The sequence below is a fragment of the Neolamprologus brichardi genome, chromosome 9 (genome assembly GCF_056152115.1).
Source record: "Neolamprologus brichardi isolate AB-2024 chromosome 9, ASM5615211v1, whole genome shotgun sequence".
Lineage (NCBI taxonomy): Eukaryota > Metazoa > Chordata > Actinopteri > Cichliformes > Cichlidae > Neolamprologus > Neolamprologus brichardi.
In genome coordinates this window covers 23367467-23384552 of record NC_142112.1, presented here as the reverse complement: position 1 = coordinate 23384552, position 17086 = coordinate 23367467, and the positions used below count along the sequence as shown (strand labels likewise).

The 17086-nt window shown below is 44.7% G+C and overlaps 2 protein-coding genes across 4 annotated transcripts; both read left to right on the top strand.

Annotated features, from left to right (window-relative positions):
* The first annotated feature begins 394 nt into the window (after positions 1 to 394).
* Positions 395 to 4643, top strand: naa50 (N-alpha-acetyltransferase 50, NatE catalytic subunit). 2 transcript variants are annotated; one of them, XM_006794533.3, is made up of 5 exons: positions 395 to 631; positions 2203 to 2336; positions 2561 to 2680; positions 3029 to 3095; positions 3206 to 4643. In XM_006794533.3, exons 1-5 carry the CDS (start codon positions 624 to 626, stop codon positions 3381 to 3383), a joined length of 507 nt encoding a protein of 168 aa, XP_006794596.1. In that variant the 5' UTR covers positions 395 to 623; the 3' UTR covers positions 3384 to 4643. The 2 variants fall into 2 exon arrangements, with proteins under 2 accessions (XP_006794596.1, XP_006794595.1); XM_006794532.3 differs by having other exon boundaries at positions 396 to 631; positions 2200 to 2336.
* Positions 4644 to 4868: 225 nt separating this feature from the next.
* usf3 (upstream transcription factor family member 3) lies at positions 4869 to 15299 on the top strand. 2 transcript variants are annotated; one of them, XM_035909437.2, is made up of 7 exons: positions 4869 to 4961; positions 5485 to 5608; positions 5721 to 5752; positions 5856 to 5938; positions 6039 to 6135; positions 6267 to 11101; positions 12111 to 15299. In XM_035909437.2, the coding sequence occupies exons 2-7, from the start codon at positions 5565 to 5567 to the stop codon at positions 13917 to 13919; spliced, it is 6900 nt and encodes a 2299-aa protein (XP_035765330.2). In that variant the 5' UTR covers positions 4869 to 4961; positions 5485 to 5564; the 3' UTR covers positions 13920 to 15299. The 2 variants fall into 2 exon arrangements, with proteins under 2 accessions (XP_035765330.2, XP_006794597.2); XM_006794534.2 differs by having other exon boundaries at positions 5482 to 5608.
* Positions 15300 to 17086: the final 1787 nt, after the last annotated feature.

The following is a 17086-nucleotide window of genomic DNA, read 5'->3' as shown; positions in this document are numbered from 1 at the left end:
AGCACCCATATGACCAACACTGTATTACATATATAAACTAATTTCGAATTTCCTTTTTTATGAGTAGATAAATATATTTAGAAAACTAAAACGGTAGATTTCATTGACTAGTAGTAATCCAGTTGTTCTACAACAAATAATTTTGGGGCGAAGACGTAGGTGCTTTTCCCAAAAAAATATAAGGCTTGTTGCGGAGGTCAGACAAATGCATTTCACACGCCTCAATGTCACACCAGAAGTAAGGTCCCCTTAAATAATGCGAGACGAATACGAGCCCTATATAATTAAGACTGAGAACCAGGATGTTTTCAACACATAAACCGTTATTTAAATGTCTTAATTTGGCTGGAAAAGAGCCTGAGAGTCCAAATCCAGGTCAAAAGGTCTCATATCTAGCATTAGAGGCGCATGTGCGCATGCGGAGGTCAGGGTTGACAGTCCGTCTCCACACAGTCGTGGAAGGAGTGTGGCGGCTAAGCTAACTGCAACCATCGTAACTAGCTACATGTGGAGGGTAAAACGGGAGGCATCCCCGACCCCAACTCTTTCCAGTTTCTCACCTTTTACCCGAAACAACTTCAGAGTTCAGACTCTTCAAAAATAAGGGATATCATCTCTTTAAAATGAAAGGGTGAGTGTGAACTTTTGGGTCACGAATACGTAGCTTAGCACAAGTAAAGTTTTTCATGTCTGTTTTTTCCTACAGGAGGAGGCGGGGAGGTGACGGCAAGGCTAGCTAGCTTGCGAAACGACTTTTATTTAGGTTCATGGCCACTATATAAAGGACAGCACCGTCACTGAAGTGGTGCTGTCTTAGTTGTTGTCGTTAACTTGAGCCGCTTGTCGGTTTGTGTAGGTCGCGAACAAGCTAAGCTAACTAGCTCGCTGCTAGTGGAGAGCTGAGTCAGTAAAGCCAGTTTAGCTAAGCTAATCATAGCTCTGAATATTTTTGGTATTTGCCGCGAACCTCAGCTACCTGCACAGAGTCATACCAGTTTTGTCGAAAGTCTTAGACGCAGCTGTCTCACGTTGGGCAAAAAAGTTACCATTTTAATGTCACACACGACAGCAACTTTAGCGTTTGTGCCAGCTGACTCAGTGTAACTTGATCTGCCAAAGTAACACACTGGCAATGATGTTTCTGGACATTTCTGAATAAATTCTCTTATTCCATGAGGGAAATTAATGCTGAAGTGTATTAATTGTATACTTAGGGTTTTACCGATCTCATTGTACATGCTTAGGGACAACACACGTGACCTCCACCAGTTCTTGGATGTGTAGTCGTCCTATAAATACCACAGTGAACCTCTCACTGAGGCGAGTGGACTGCTATGTGTGCGTCATTTACTAATCTCCTGGTCATCCTATAGATATTTAAAGGAGAATATTAATCAATTTTGATGGTAGAAAAGTTTCATTTTTAAGTAAAGAGTTATAAAAAGCACAAGCTGCAGGTGTTGTTTAAATTTATTTCTTAGCGGCATTCATCCAAGGAATTACTATTAGTAGTAGATTATGTAAATGTATGTTTGTGATTATGAGAGGACATGTTGATTTAAGCTATACAAGAGTTGATAACAGGTTCAGTTCAGCAGTGTTATAGCTTTTGGGAAGAAATCACGCAGTTCATGAGAGATAAAATGGTAAATGGCCTGTATTTGTATAGCGCTTTTACTAGTCCCGCCTAGGGACCCCAAAGGGCTTTACACACCCAGTCATCCACCCATTCACACACTTGTGGAGGCAAGCTACAGTTGTAGCCACAGCTGCCCTGGGGCAGACTGACAGAAGCGAGGCTGCCATATCGCGCCATCGGCCCTTCTGGCCAACACCAGTAGGCGGTAGGTGAAGTGTCTTGCCCAAGGACACAACGACCGAGACTGTCCGAGCCGGGGCTCAAATCGGCAACCTTCAGATTACAAGGCAAACTCCCAACTCTTGAGCCACAATCGCCCCATGATTTAATCAGTACTCAAAGTAGACAACTATCTGCGTAATTCATCTTTGAGCTTTGATAGTAAAAGTGTTTACTCAAATATTGAGTGTATAGACTGAAAGAAATGTGGTTATAAACAAATATAAAGGATAAGATGTAAGATGTCAGTTTATTAGTCTTTATTGTATTTTGGTTCATATAATGTTAAATGAAATGGTTTATCTGTTGTCAGCCATTTGACCGTTTTGCTCTTGTTCCAGTAGCCGGATCGAGCTGGGGGACGTTACGCCCCACAACATTAAGCAGCTGAAACGCCTCAACCAGGTCATCTTCCCCGTCAGCTACAACGACAAGTTTTACAAAGATGTACTGGAAGTTGGAGAGCTTGCAAAGCTAGGTAAGACATCACAATACTTACACCTAGACAACTTCGGTTAGGGTGACACCTGATTATGACTGTATGTGATGACATTGATGCGTTAAAGAGGAAAGCGACTGGTGGAATTCAGTTTGCATGCACTTTAACAGCTTGATTTTCAGTCATGGGAAATGAAATGTAGAAATGTGGCTTTTAAAGGTATTTAATGTTTCAGCATCATGTTTTGTTTTGGTTTTTTGCAGCGTACTTCAATGACATTGCAGTGGGTGCTGTGTGCTGCAGAGTGGACCACTCTCAGAACCAGAAGAGACTGTACATCATGACACTTGGCTGTCTAGCACCCTACCGTAGACTTGGAATTGGTAAGTAGTAGTAGATTGTTTCTGTTATTGATTCCTGAAGAAGAAACTTTTTTTTCTTCCCCACTATCATTAATGATCCTTATGTGTGATTCAGGTGAATAGAAGCTCTACTGTCATTAATTTGATAAAAGGAAGTTACAATAATAATAATAATACATTTGATTTGAGGGCACCTTTCAAAAACCCAAGGTCACCTTACAAAAGAACAAAATTAATAAAAGGAGCAATAGTCATCCTCTATGAGATGTATGATAGACTAGACTGTTTGATACTGTTTCTTAAAACTTATGAGGACCTCAAGAAGAGGCTGCTGTGCAATTGGTGATTTTGTTTTTACTTTTACGCCAGGTACAAAGATGCTTAATCATGTGCTAAACATCTGCGAGAAGGATGGAACTTTTGATAATATTTACCTGTGAGTATTTGCAGAATTTGCATGAAAACTTATCTGCATACAATAATTATTTTTGACTGATTTTCCAGATGAGCTGCCTGTTAATGCATTTGTATTTTCCCACCCTACAGTCATGTGCAGATCAGCAATGAGTCGGCCATTGACTTTTACCAGAAGTTTGGCTTTGAGATTATTGAGACAAAGAAGAATTACTACAAGAGGATAGAGCCTGCAGATGCCCATGTGTTGCAAAAGAGCCTGCGCAGTCCTTGTGCACTGCCCAGTGGAGAGCTTCAGAAGTCAGAGTAGGGGCACAGCGTTCGGAAAAGGCACTAATGTGGCCACCTCCACAGAAACAGAACTGTGACAAATGCCCCAGGATTCAACACTTTCTTCAAAGGACGCTAAAAAGAGAAAACAAATTTCAAGCATAAAAGTTGCTGCATTTATTTCACAAGGGGGTCCCCTGTTGTTGTTTTTTTTCTTTCTTTATTTTTTTCAAATTTTCTTCATACTGTTAATTGACAATGACAAAAAGCTAAGCATCCTATAGTGCTCCTTTTGACAAAGTTACCAACTTCTGACAGTTGACATGGTGGAGGGGGAAGGATTTGGTGTTTTCAAATCACATTGTTGTTTTTTTGTTTGTTTGTTTTTTTGTTTTGTTTTTTAAATGCGGTTATTAAAGCTGGAGGGGACATATCTATGCTGTTGATCAAAGGAAATCAGTTGGTTTGGAAAAGTAAAGGGAAAAAGTGCTTGAAAGACCATCCCCCGACACAAATGCAGTCCCAGGTGGTCAGCTTGGAGTGATACTTGAGTTATGTGGAACAGACAAAGCTCTATTCCTGCACCACCTGAATCTTGGGACTCATGAGAAATGAGTCTGACCGGTTTGTTGTGTCTGGGGGGCAGAAATGCGCCCCCTCAGTACAGGAGAAAGGGGAAAAGCTTGACGGTTTTGTGGCAGTGGGAAGATGCGTTCAGTACTTTTCATTTTTAAATATTTCCAACCTGTTATTTAAATCCCCCTTTAACTAGTCTGTTATTTTTATTTTCCACACTGAGATGGCAAATGGTTCAGAGGTTCTCCTGGGTTTATCACAAAGAGTGAAAATATAAAGGAACGAGAGAACCAAACAAATGTTGTATTGAATGTGTTATGAATAACATCAGATTGATTTGGATTTGGGCATTATTTTCAGTAGTATGGTGGAGGTGTTTGTGGATGCTTGTTTCTAAATATATACAAGTGTTTTGAGACATAATACCTTAAACACCTTTGGCACCTTATGTAGCCATCTTATGACATTGGTCTTCTCAAACTTCCTGCCACAGTGAGCTTCAGTGATTACACACACTTTCAGCTGAAAGTTTTGGAGTTTTGCTATGATCTCTTAACAGTGTATTACCCAGAGGAAGCTCTGACACCTCTGCATGCAAGGAGAGTTGTCCTCTCCACTGTAGTATACGCATGTTTTCATTTCTTTGGAGAATTTTATCTTTTCTGGAGCTCTATATTGTAAGACTTTTTAACGTCTAAATGAATAAATTACTATTTGCAGTAAATGTTGTGTTATGTTTTGACATTGTGAATTTTTAGTATAGAAATTGGTGTGTGTGTGTGTGTGTGTGTGTGTGTAGCATTTGTCTCCCTCTGCCTTAAACTCTTCCTTGGATGCTTATAGATGTTGTGATTGGATATGACTTCCTACCTCTGGAATGCTATTGGCTTTCAGGACTGCGTACAGCCCGCCCCTTTCAGCACTAAGTTAGGTTATTCAGATTGTTTTGGGAGATGAGTTGAAAGCTTTGCTAGCTAATAGTTAGCCTCCAATTTTTAAAGTTCTTACAGGAACAGCAGTCTCCAAAATGTCGAGGCTAAAGGTTCGTGAAAACTACTCTCTGTAAGCAGCATTTGTGTGAGCACGGCCGAGAAGCGACTCGGCGTTGTTCTGCTTAATAATCATGTCGGTGTCGATAAGCTAAGATAGCTGTTAGCTTGCTAGCTATCAGAAAGCTAGCTGAACAGGTAATTGCTTAGGTTTCTTTGCAGGTTTAAATATATGAACATCGCTCGCTGCCGATATTGTAACACAAGCCCAGGAGAAAGCTCTGTTTATTCACTTCGTGTAACACTCTAATTGTTTTGTAACGTGTAGGTAAGTGTTTTTATCTAAATGAGTAAAGATAGGGTAATTACACTAGCTTGTTAGCATCTAGTAGTAGTAGAGGCTGAGTGTAGCTTGACAGATTTAATACTTTTATATCTGCTATTGTATGAAACAGTATGAGCTCATCACTACTGTATCTGTACTATTTTTCTCAGCTGATACACAGCGGTGTGTTGACAGTGCTCTTATTTATAATCAATACTCTGTTCGGATGCTTTATGTTTTGCTTGCAGCAGGACGAGCACGGAATGGATTTTAGGTCCAGCTGTTGATGTGTTGACTGGTACCTTATCATACAGGCAACTGTGAGGACAGGATGCCAGAGATGACTGAAACTCAGACACCTGGCCGTAAACCCAAGTAAACATCTTTGAGATATAGTCTATTTGTTCCGGTTCAGTCAAATAATTTCCATAAGTGATCATTTAAAATGTTAACTGTTCAATTTTTTATGTTATTTTATTGTTTGCAGAAAGAAGAAAAACAAAGAATCTCACAATGCAGGTAAAATAAACATAGATGACCATAGATTTATTGTGTAGGGTTTACTTTAAATGTACATGAATTCTAAAGACTTTGTGTCTTTTTTTTTCTTTTGTTGTTTTAGTTGAAAGACACAGAAAAGAAAAGATTAATGCCGGGATTAACCGCATTGGTAATCTTTTGCCATGTTCCCAAGCACTTAAACAGGTAAGAGACAATCTGGTGTTTCTGTTTGCCTAAATATAGTGAAATTATGTTTATTTAGAGCAAAATATTTTAATAGAAAAAAATATGATTTTATTTTTAGAGTAAGAACATGATACTGGACCAGGCCTTTCGTTACATCACTGAACTGAAGAAACAAAATGATACAATGCTTCTGGAAGGAGGAGATAAAGTCCAAGGTAAATTTTAATATTGTACACACCAGCTTCCTAATTTAGTTGGAGTATCCTACAAGTTAAGTGTGAATATGGATTATGTGTGGTTAAAGTCATGAACTTGTGACTATATGTGCTTCTACACCTCATTGCAGCAGAGGAAATCCGTCGGCTGCGGCGTCAGCTGGAGGAATTGAGGCGAGAGAGTGCTCACTATATTGAGCTCCTCAAAGCCAATGACATTAACCCTCTGGAAGATCCTACTATCCACTGGAAGGGCAAACAACGCTGTGCTAAAGTGGCAAAAGTTCCCCCTACTCACCAGCTCCCAAAGGGGATAATTGTTTGTTCTAATGGCAATGGGAAATTCCCTGCTGGAAAGGAGACTAGCCCAGGAAAACAGTCATCTGAAACATTAATTATTCAGCCATCATCTGAGGCCAGTGCCAGATTAAGGGTTAATGGAGCCCTGCTGCATGTTAACAACTCTTCTTCTACCCCTGCACTTCTCCCTGGGTCAGCAGCAACACCCACTCAGTCTACACCCAGCCTGAGAATGATAGAGCAGTGTGTGGTTGAAGCACCAGCTGTGGCACCCACTCTGCCACCTTCTGTGTCTTACATCACCCTCCAGATTCCTGCAGCATCCACGTCAATGCCTCAGCAAGCTCAGCCCCTCACCTTAGCAGCTACTTCAGCCTCACAGCTCCCCACTGAAGGCTCTGCTCTGCCTGCATCCACCCACCCTACAAAAGCTTCAGAGGGTTGCTCATGGGTAACGCAGGATGCTGCCATAAGGACTGCAAGTTACACTGCTATCCCAACCAGCCAAGCCCTTCTCAGGGCTGGGGCAGCAGGCAGCACACAGACTACCTGGACAACACTGCAGATGGCAGGGAACACAGTGCAGCCAGTCTGCCAAAGTCTTTCCACTCCAGAAGTCAGCAACACCACCCAGCCTATCCAGCAGGTGACTGTATGTCCAATGAGCAGCAAACCATCTGTTCACCCAATTCAAATACAGATGCAACCACAGGTGCCTGTACAGCAGGCACCTCTTACAGGTCACATTCAAGCGCAGCCGTTTCAAAGAGCACCCCAGATACGGCCAGCAATCCTAAACCAGACACAGCCTCAGCCTATCCTAGCATGTCAACCTCAGTGTGCTGTTCTTCCTCAATCAGCCATAGTGCAGCAGCCACCTGTGGTGGCCCACCCTGCAGTCGTGTCTCAGCCCCAGCCTACTCTTCTTCAACCAGCCATAATCCCACAACCTCAACCGCTCCCTCAACCAGCCCTGGTACCCCAGCCACAGGCCACCGTGCTTCCTCTCCTTCAGACCATGCAGGTGTTGCAAGTCAACCCAGGTGGAGCAACAGCTTCAGGTGTTACAGTACCACAGAACACCAACAATCCAAGTGTTGTAATCCTGCAGCAGGCCAGTGCTTGCCCTACCCAGCCAGTTGTGAGGGAGGAAATAACAAGTCAAACACCATGTCAGCATTTTGTAATCATCCAGGCACCCAATCAGGCTGCAACTTCTGCTCAGAATCCCCAAGTTGGCATGGTGCCTGCCGCTATCCCTACTGTTTCCACTCAGATACCCATGACCAGCACTTCGGTGTCTGCCCCATCCTTGCAGAGTGTAGGGGGAAAGCAGCTGGTGCACATTCTTCCTCGCCCTGTTCAGCCTCAAGCGAGCCATCCTCCGCAGGCCACCCAGACATCATCTTCTCCACCAGTTCCTACAACCCCGCAGACTATCACTGTGAATGGACAGGTGTTTGCCTTGCAGCCTGTGAAGACTTCTGATAAGGCCAGTTCCCAGGGTGGCCAGAGTACATTGCAGTTAGTCCAGCCCACTACCAGTGAGGAACCGACTACTAATGTGGCTCTCAACAGCTTAGGGGCCCTCAGCAGTCTCAATCAGAGCATCTCTCAGGGTCTTCCTCTTAACATTTCTAGTCAGAACAATGGTCAGCCTCCACCTGCTCCATTATCAGTGTTGCAGCAGCAGCCTCCTGCTCCAGCATCCATCTCTGGAGCCACACTTGCACTACCTGCCCGACAGCTACAGGTCCCAGTCACATCAGGGCTGGTGGTTAGTACCTCTAAGCCTTCAGCAAAGAGGCTTCGCACAGCCTTGAATATGAAGAGAGCAGCAGCAAAAAGGACTAAAGCTACAAAGAAAAAGGAAACCAGTCCCCCACAACCTGCTGTAGCTCTTTCTGCCAAGCCAATAGCTGCTACAGGAGAGAGCCAGACAGTTCAGGTTACAGGATCTCAAGTTTTACAGTCTGCATCTGTTAAAGTCACAGACATTAACTCCACATGTACCACAGCTATAGATAAAGCTATAGGTAGTGTCACTACACAACAGAACACACAGAAAATGATTGTAAGCAGTTCATCCAGCGGGCCAGCTGTGTTTAGTCAATCCCATCCACGGGATAAAACCTCTGTCAGTGCGTCTCAGAATGATTCGACATTCAGTCATTCTAACACTAGCAGCATCACGACTGCAGTTACAACAGTCACTGCCACATCGATCGAGCCATCGGTTAGTTCAGACTTGGTTGAGAAGAGTAAAGTATCTCCACTTTCTGACAGCGACTCAGCTGTAACCAAGCTCTCAACTGCTGAGGCTAAACATCCTATCACCAGTACAGAAACTAGCATAACACAAACTAAGTGCACTGCCAGCACTGCTGCTTCTGGACAAAACCGACCTGTGGTGACCTCAGCAGCTGCCTCTGAAACTCTGTACACTTCTTCCTCTGTTTCTACTGTATGTTTGACTCCAGTCTGCACCAGCAGTACCACAGCAACTGCACCGTTACCTTTTAATAAGACTACCCAACAAACATCACCTTGTCGTTCCCAGGGATCTGCCTCACAAGATTCTCTTCCTTGTAATAAACAGGAGACTCAAGCCACTCCTTCATCTTCTGTGTCCACAACCCTGTCATCATCTGCACCTGCATTTTCTGCTATGCACAGCTCTGCAACAACCCCTACAACAAGTTCAGATATTAGTAAAAGGAACACTGCTCCCAGAGTTACAACACAGCAGACTAATGTGAGCACACCCAATCTGTCCTCCTGCCATCCTACTGAGGGCAAACCGCCTCAGGCCCCTAGAGCAAACAGTGAGGCTCAGGAGGAGATGCAGTCCACACCAGCAGCCAAAGAGAGCTTAGTAGTGACTCCTGACATTCCTACTAGAAAGGACTTTTCGTTGTCTCAACAGGTGTACACTAACTTAGATGATCAAACTCTGGAGCACTCTTTGACCTCTAGCAGGCAGACTGATTCTCCCATGTCTTCTGGAGCTGGGGGTGGTAGAGGGTTTTCTGTGGCGTCCATGCTTCCCCAAGGCCACACTATCGGTGCATCATCTGGGTCCTTTGGAACATTTACATTCACAAATGAGCAGGCAGAGATGCTGGCGTTAGCCATGCTGGAGCAGGACAGCCCTGGAAGGAGGAGTGGAGGGTGCTCTGGGGAAAACACTGCATCTACTAACCCCACCACAGCCACGTGGGAGCCCACCAAAACCACACCAGTGTCAGCCAGTAAAGAACGAGGCTCAGCTGGGCAGCAGGCTAAAGTGAATAAGCCTATTGACCCAGGAACAGTTAAACCTGCTGTTGAGGTGTCTGTCAGAGGACATGTTGGGGAAGGGTCTGTGAGTGCAGCCGGTGGAAGCAGACATCCACAAAACATCTCTTACTCCCAGTCTCAGCCTCTTCCCCAGGTCCAGTCTCAGAACTCATCCCAGAGTGGGACAGTGGCAAGCCTCAGTGTCAACAACCTGATTAGGCCCAGCTCTAGTCACCAGCCCTACCCTGGCTCCCCAAATCTGCCTGGCCAACAGGCCTCAGCTCCCTCTCCTGCGGGGACCTCATCTCTTATATCCCAAGCCTCAAATAATGCTCACTCACCCTGTTCAGGTGCTACACAGCCAAATGAGTACATCCCCTTAAAGACTACACTAATGAGGGCTCAGGGAGGAGTTGGTGTTGGCGAGCGACAAGTAAAGATAATTTCCAAGCGGCAGGCTCAGGATGAGGTGATGTTAAACACCGGTAAACGACCTAAGCCCTGCCCTCCATCTGGTAACCCTGTCAACCACATGGATGTGAAAGCCGCTGACCACAACCAGATGATGGTAGGTCAGCTACCATCGTCTTCCTCAACCGTCATGACAAGGATTAATTCAGAAGGTGGAGGCCCTCTCTTCTCTGCAAACTCTTTTATGAGCCCGGTAGTTAGGCCTGCAGATGGGCACTGCCCTCCACAAGGACCTCCTGAGCAGAACCAGCCAGGGGTACTTCATCTGCCCCAGGGGCATCAGCAGCATGCTGTAACACAGCCTGGTCAACATCTGGGAGGGAACCTTTACATGAAACAGCAACAGCAGGAGCAGCAGAGGCACCATCTGTATCATCTGCAGCACCACTTGACACAGTCAGACCCAGCACAGCGCCACTCAATACACCAGAGGGCGCTTCAGCAACAAGAGCATGTCCAGAAGAAGCGGGCACTCGTCAGAGGCAGTCAAACTGGCTCACCTGCTGGCCTGCAGCAGAAGCAGCATCACCTGGAAAAGTCTGGAGTTCAGCAGCAGCAGCATCCTTCACATCAACAACAACAGGCACAGCATCAACAGCACACGCAGCAGCAGACCCAGCAACATCCACAGCAGTCACACCAACAATCACAGCAGCATCAACAGCCAACACAGCACCAGTCTCATCCCCAGCAGCACCAACAACAGACACACCAACAGCCTCCACAGGGACAGCATCAACAACATCAACAGCAGCAACAGTTGCAGCAGCAGAGCTCTCACTCCAGACACCAGCAGCATCTGCAGCAGCAGATCCAGCAGCAGCACTTTAGGCACCAGGAGAAGAGTTGTGAAGCACAGGCAGCCGGTTCCAGGGGCCATCACAGTAATCACCTGGCCCAGCAGGACCACCTCAAGGTTGGTGTTATGTGATATAAAAAGTGACAGTTGCATTTTTAGCATAAAGCATATTTGAAAACCAGTCCACTGGAATTTTTTTGTTCTCCATGTACCATTTACTAAGTATTACCCCATGAGACTTTTTTTTCCTGTGCAAGAGATCTGAAACAGTTTAAGTTAGTGTAACTTTGTTGTCTAACTACCTAAGTGTCCTTTATACAAACACCTGGCTGCTGCAACAGTCTACCACAGAGAAACTCACATTTACAGAAAAGGAAAAAAAAATCATGAAAAGAAAAGCAAACAATCACAGTACTGACACTTTATAGTGTGTCGGGGACTTTGCAGTGAAATAGCAGCTCTGCCCTTACAGCCACAGTGTAGACAGAGGAGTGTAAATTTAAGATTGTTTGTAATTGAAATGTAGTTCAATCATTGTGTTTTATTTTGTTTTAATTTCTACCATCTATTCATGAACATCTGAGAGCTGTCAGGATAAAAATGTTAACACATGCTTTGTGGTTGGATGACACTGTACACCAGGGGTTCTCAAAGTTTTGATGACAGAGTGCCACTTTTGGGACTTAACATATGATTGAGGGCCATGCAAGAAAAAGGCACACTACATTACATCACATTACAAAGTCACGACTTGCGTCAGTTCAGAGGATAGTCTTTTATGTGATTAATTAATTTCTTGATAGATTTCTTTAAGTTGATTGAGTTTTCTGCATTTCTGGACAGCAGCCTTATTTGTTAATGTTAGAAAGGTTTGGTCTGCTATGATGGGAAGAACAGATGTTGAAATTGAATAAATATCTCCCTTGTTCATTTTCTGGGCTGATAAATTGTAGCATGGCATGAGTTGTGGGTGTTTTGTTTGTTGCCCTCACAAGCTGCATAAAATACTACTAAGGGCCACCACTGGACTCCACTCTGATCTGGTTTTATTGCTCTTATTGATTTATGATAGTTAAGATTTATTTTGAGGGTGTTACTGATAATATTTCCACTTTTTCTCCCTCAGTCTGGTCAAGACCATAATGCTATGCAGAGGATGATGAGCTCTAGGAGTCTGGAGCAGCAGCTAATTTCTCCTCCCGCCAATTCTGTGTCACGGTCGTCTGACTTGGCCTGCACTCCATCTCGGCAGGAACGTCACCGTGTGTCCAGCTACTCTGCTGAGGCGCTCATCGGTAAAAGCTCCACTAGTGGCGAGCAGCAGCGCATCGGTCTCCACCTTCAGCCTGGTCACAGTGGCGCTCAGGAGCAGCCAGACCTCCGTGGTTATCTGGACACGTCAAGAGGGAAGGCCAACATTGCACATAACCCACAGAGCCGTCTGCCATCTGACCATCCGGGGTCCGCTGATGTTCAGCGGGTCTCAGAGTGTCCGCCCTTTAAGGCAATGGGGGGTGCAGGAGGAGCACATCAGCTCAGTGGTTTTGAGGCTCAGGTATCTCGTGGGAGTGACATGACATCTAAACCAGTGCCTCCCTCCCAGAGGGGGCCTCAGGGGCAGCAACAGCCAGGTTTCAGGATGGGCCCTGCAACAGATGGCCGAAATCGTGGGGGCTACAGTGGAGCTCATCCTGGCTCACAAGGGGTCCAGGTTGGACCAGCACTGCCTCGAGAACAGGATGGATGTCATCAGAGTTTCATGCAAAGCCTCCTGTCCCCCCACCTTCCTGAGCAGAGCAACCACCAACGAGCAGTGCAGTGCTGTCCCCCGGTCAGCATGGAGTACAGCTGTGTGCCTGGAAATTCGTCAGGAGACATACAGGCCAAGACCTCCAGTCCCAGTGTTCCCCAAACCCAGAAGGCTCCGCCTATGCGACTTACAGAGGGAAACAAGGGCCACATTTCTCAGGTCAGCAGTAACATGCACCCAGGCCCAGGTGTGCGATCAGGACTCCCTCACCCTCCACCCCCACACAGCAGCTCTGAGCCAGGCCGCTCCTCCGCCCCCTCCCGTCCACCCACTGCTGTTAGCCAACACTCTCGCCACATTGCCAGAGATCCTCAGCCCACCAAACTGAGACCTGGCGACCGGCCTCGATCCGGTACGCTCAGACCGAGCAACCCGTTTGAGCCTGAGGGCCATCTGCCTCTGCCCCCTGGAGGTGGGGTGCTGCTGAGCCGACCACAGTCTGGAGGAGAGGCACGGCGTAGCGCCATTGTGCGCTTCATGTCAGACAGTGCTCAGGTTCCTAGCGACAACAACCTGGTTCCTGATCAGCACCTAACACAAAACTTTGGTTTCCCTTTTATTCCTGAGGGAGGGATGAATCCCCCACCTCCCATCAATGCAAACTCTACGTTCATCCCGCCAGTGAGCCAGCCGAACGCCTCCCGTACGCCGTCCCTCCTCCCCGTTGAGCCTCAGAACACTTTAACCTCCTTCTACCCTTCCTATTCTCCAGCTGCTCACCCCAGCCTTTCCAGTGATGTCACCCTCCAATACTTTCCCAACCAAATGTTTACGAGCCCGAGTGCCGACAAAGGGAGCGCTCCTCCACTCAACAACCGCTTTGGCTCAATCCTCTCCCCGCCACGCCCTGTGGGTTTTGGTCAGGCCAGCTTCCCGCTGCTTCCAGAAATGCCCCCAATGCCCATCGCCAACTCGTCTGGAATCACCCCTCACATCTCCAACTTCAACTTGACCTCTCTGTTTCCCGAAATCGCTACCGGCATGCCCACTGATGGCTCAGCGATGCCAATGTCTCCCTTGCTGTCTCTCTCTAACACCGCATCTGCCGACTCGGGCAAGCAGCCGAATCGTCCTGCTCACAACATCAGCCACATTCTGGGCCACGACGGCAGCTCGGCCGTGTGAGGAGACCTCCTGCTGCAGCGTGAATGTGATGGTGAACTGGAGCTTTAGAGCAAAAATTTAAAATGTTGTCGTTGCTTTTAATGTTCAACGAGTTCAGAAAGTGGTGATGAAGCACTTGTTGAAATGGTGATTTTTGTTGTTTACATGTTCAAAACAGTTTTGGTCTCAGATATGTTCCCTTTGGCGTTTGCCAATGTTATCATTTGTAATATCTGAACAATCTTATAATTTTACAGGAACATGGAAATGTGTATCTTTAAAGTGTCCCTCTTATGCTTATAGGCTCCTAATTTTATTTTGTAGGTCTACAAGCAAAGGTGTGCCTCTTTGTGCACTGCTGTCTTTTTGAGGCTACACTCCCACGAGCCCATTCTGGTCTGGATGGTTAGCTCCACCAAATTCACATGAAACTGGTGTAGCCCTTCAAAAGCTGACATCTGCAAACAGAATGCCGTAGCCACATTATAAAAACAAGTTAGAAGCCATCGCTTCTAACTTTAACATCATCTTACGTTTGAATTTGATCGAAATCACGGCAAAGCCTCGTTTTTTTTTTTTAAACTTGGTGAGTTTTGTCACGCGCGTTTGCTGTTAGTGCAGAGCAGCTTTTAATGTTCAATGAGTTCAGAAAGTGGCGATGGAGCACTTGTTGAAATGGTGATGAAGCACTTGTTGAAATGGTGATTTTGCAGTTCTTGGAGACTTACAGTAAAGCATTTGGAGTATTTTGCTGATAAGACACATTTTAGAGTTATCGTCCATCTTTGAGTTGAGGTCACTGCTCGTTCTGTCCTTCCTCAAGGGTGGGCAAAATTATTCCAGTTTGTTACATGGGTGTTAAGTGTTAAGTGGAATAATAATACAGTCATGTGTTCTGTGGGAGAGAATGGACAGCTGTGGACATCACGGTTGAGTTGTCCTTATCATTCTTCTTCCTGTTCTGCAGGGAGACGTTAATAGTCATCGCAAGCAAACCTTTGCATAAAACCTTTATAATTCTCTTTGGTGTGGATTTTTCAAACGTGTCAAATTATGAAACAGATTGAATGATGAAGAAAAAAGTTAAAAGCATAACAGGGGCACTTTAAAGTTTGTTGTGAAAATGTTGGTTAAACCGACTGATAGTAAAACAAAATCAGTTTTAGGTTTAGAACTTGAGTTCAGTGTATTCTGGGTCATTGAGAAACCTTCTGCACAGTTACCTACTAATGTAATTTACTAACTTATCAGGTTGTGCTGTACAGAATTGTTTTTCCAAGAGCTATTTTGTAAATACCAATGTTTAATATCAGAATTGTTAGATTATGTATGTATTTGTAAATACAAGATTGATTAATAAAGTTTATAAGGAGACATTTGTATTTGCTGCCAACTGGAAAACTGTGTGTGCTTTTTTTATTCTCTTGTCCATGACAGCATCTAAAACATTTTCCTAGATCAAACGACAGCCTCCAGCCGCTCACTCCCGACTCTCTCTTCTGATCTATACATAGTGATGATCAATTAAACCAAAAATTTTAGATTTGGATTCATCATCCCATCAGACCTGTTGACACTAATTTTCAGTCCTGTAATGTGGCAAACTTCAGCCTTTTCTTTGTTTCCCTTCCTTAACCCTTGGATGCACAACCTACCAATACCTACACTCTTCCACGAGTGGGGTCAAAAATGACCATAATAGAAACAATGCATTTTGCTACAAACTCGGTTGTTATTCTTCAAAAAAAAAAGAGTTGTAATATTTTCATATTTGAGGTATTCCTCATAAAACATGTTTGTGACATGAGGCCCTTTGCATTTTTATTTATTTTTTCATTAATTTTAAGACATTGCAGTTTTTGTATCACTCGTATCACTTTTGTATGCTTACTCTGCATATACTGCAGAAGCTGGGTCTTCCCTCTGAAAGGCACAAGTTGTTCATCCACTGTAACACAATCACTAGGGATGAATTTCTGCCTGCATTTGACCAGGAACAGGCCCCATATGTAGCAGAAAGCTGCCATGTGGTTTGTTTTCAGTTGGTAGGCTCTGGTCCGCTTGTCATCAAAGTGCAAGAAACAGCGAATATCTTTAAATCTTTGAATTGACATAGTGGCCTTGTACAATGGGTTATGCAGAGGACTCCCAAAAAACACACCAACTGGTACATCCCAGTTCTTCTCACTTCCTGCAAGACAGGTCAATCAAATGAAGGCCAGGAGCTAATGTTTGATTACATTTTTCCACTCTTTTCCCCTGTCTGTGGCTACTGTTTGTGCCTCCATGTTTGTGCATGTCAGCACCTCTTCTATTAAATTATCAGACATGAACATCTTCCATACATCTATTGGGGAGACCGTATTAAACCCAGGTGCAAGCCCTGGCCGACTAATTCAGAATATTGTGGCTAGAGCAGTAAGAAGGGCTCATTCTGTTAGACTTAATATCCATTTCCTCTTCAGAAGACTCATCAGAGGACTCCTCTGTATCTGACTGGCCTTGTTCAGTGGGGAGGACAATAGTCTGTGTCCTCTATATCTTAGATGTCAGATTTTGAGTCAGTGCCTCTGATGGGCTCTTCATCCCATCTGTCCGGGATCATTTATAGGGCAAAGTCCACAGGGATCCTAGCTGGCCTCATAGCAGCCATGTTACTTTAAATATTTAAAAAAAAATCAGAAAGGACAATGTTTGAAATGCACAGGAAACTATAAACAGGGGTGCACATAAATGGTCCTCAGGTGCGCATTTGCTGTCAAAATAAAAGACGCGTACCAGATAAGAAGTTGGAACGCTCGTTTGCGTACATAAGATGTTCTGGAGGAGGACAGACATTTGTTCAGAACTCTTAAAGATGTCGAAGAAGCAAGCTCTGTAAGCAATTACTTTGGTGTTCCTCCACCGCAAAAGAAGCGTGTAATCTCTGAATTTCCGCGAATACTTTTATTTTGACAGCGAATGCACACTTGCGGACCACTTATGTGCAGCCCTGACTATAAATTATGTATGTTACTGTGTAAAAAGTAATTCTTGATCCATCAGAAGTGTAAGTGGGACAGTCAGAGTTGCTAAGAATGAAAGTTTCATAGAAGATTCCATAGGAACTGCTTGGGGTCATTTTTGACCCCACTTGTGAAAGAGTGGGGTAGTGATACAAAAACAGCATTTTCTTTAAATTAATGAAA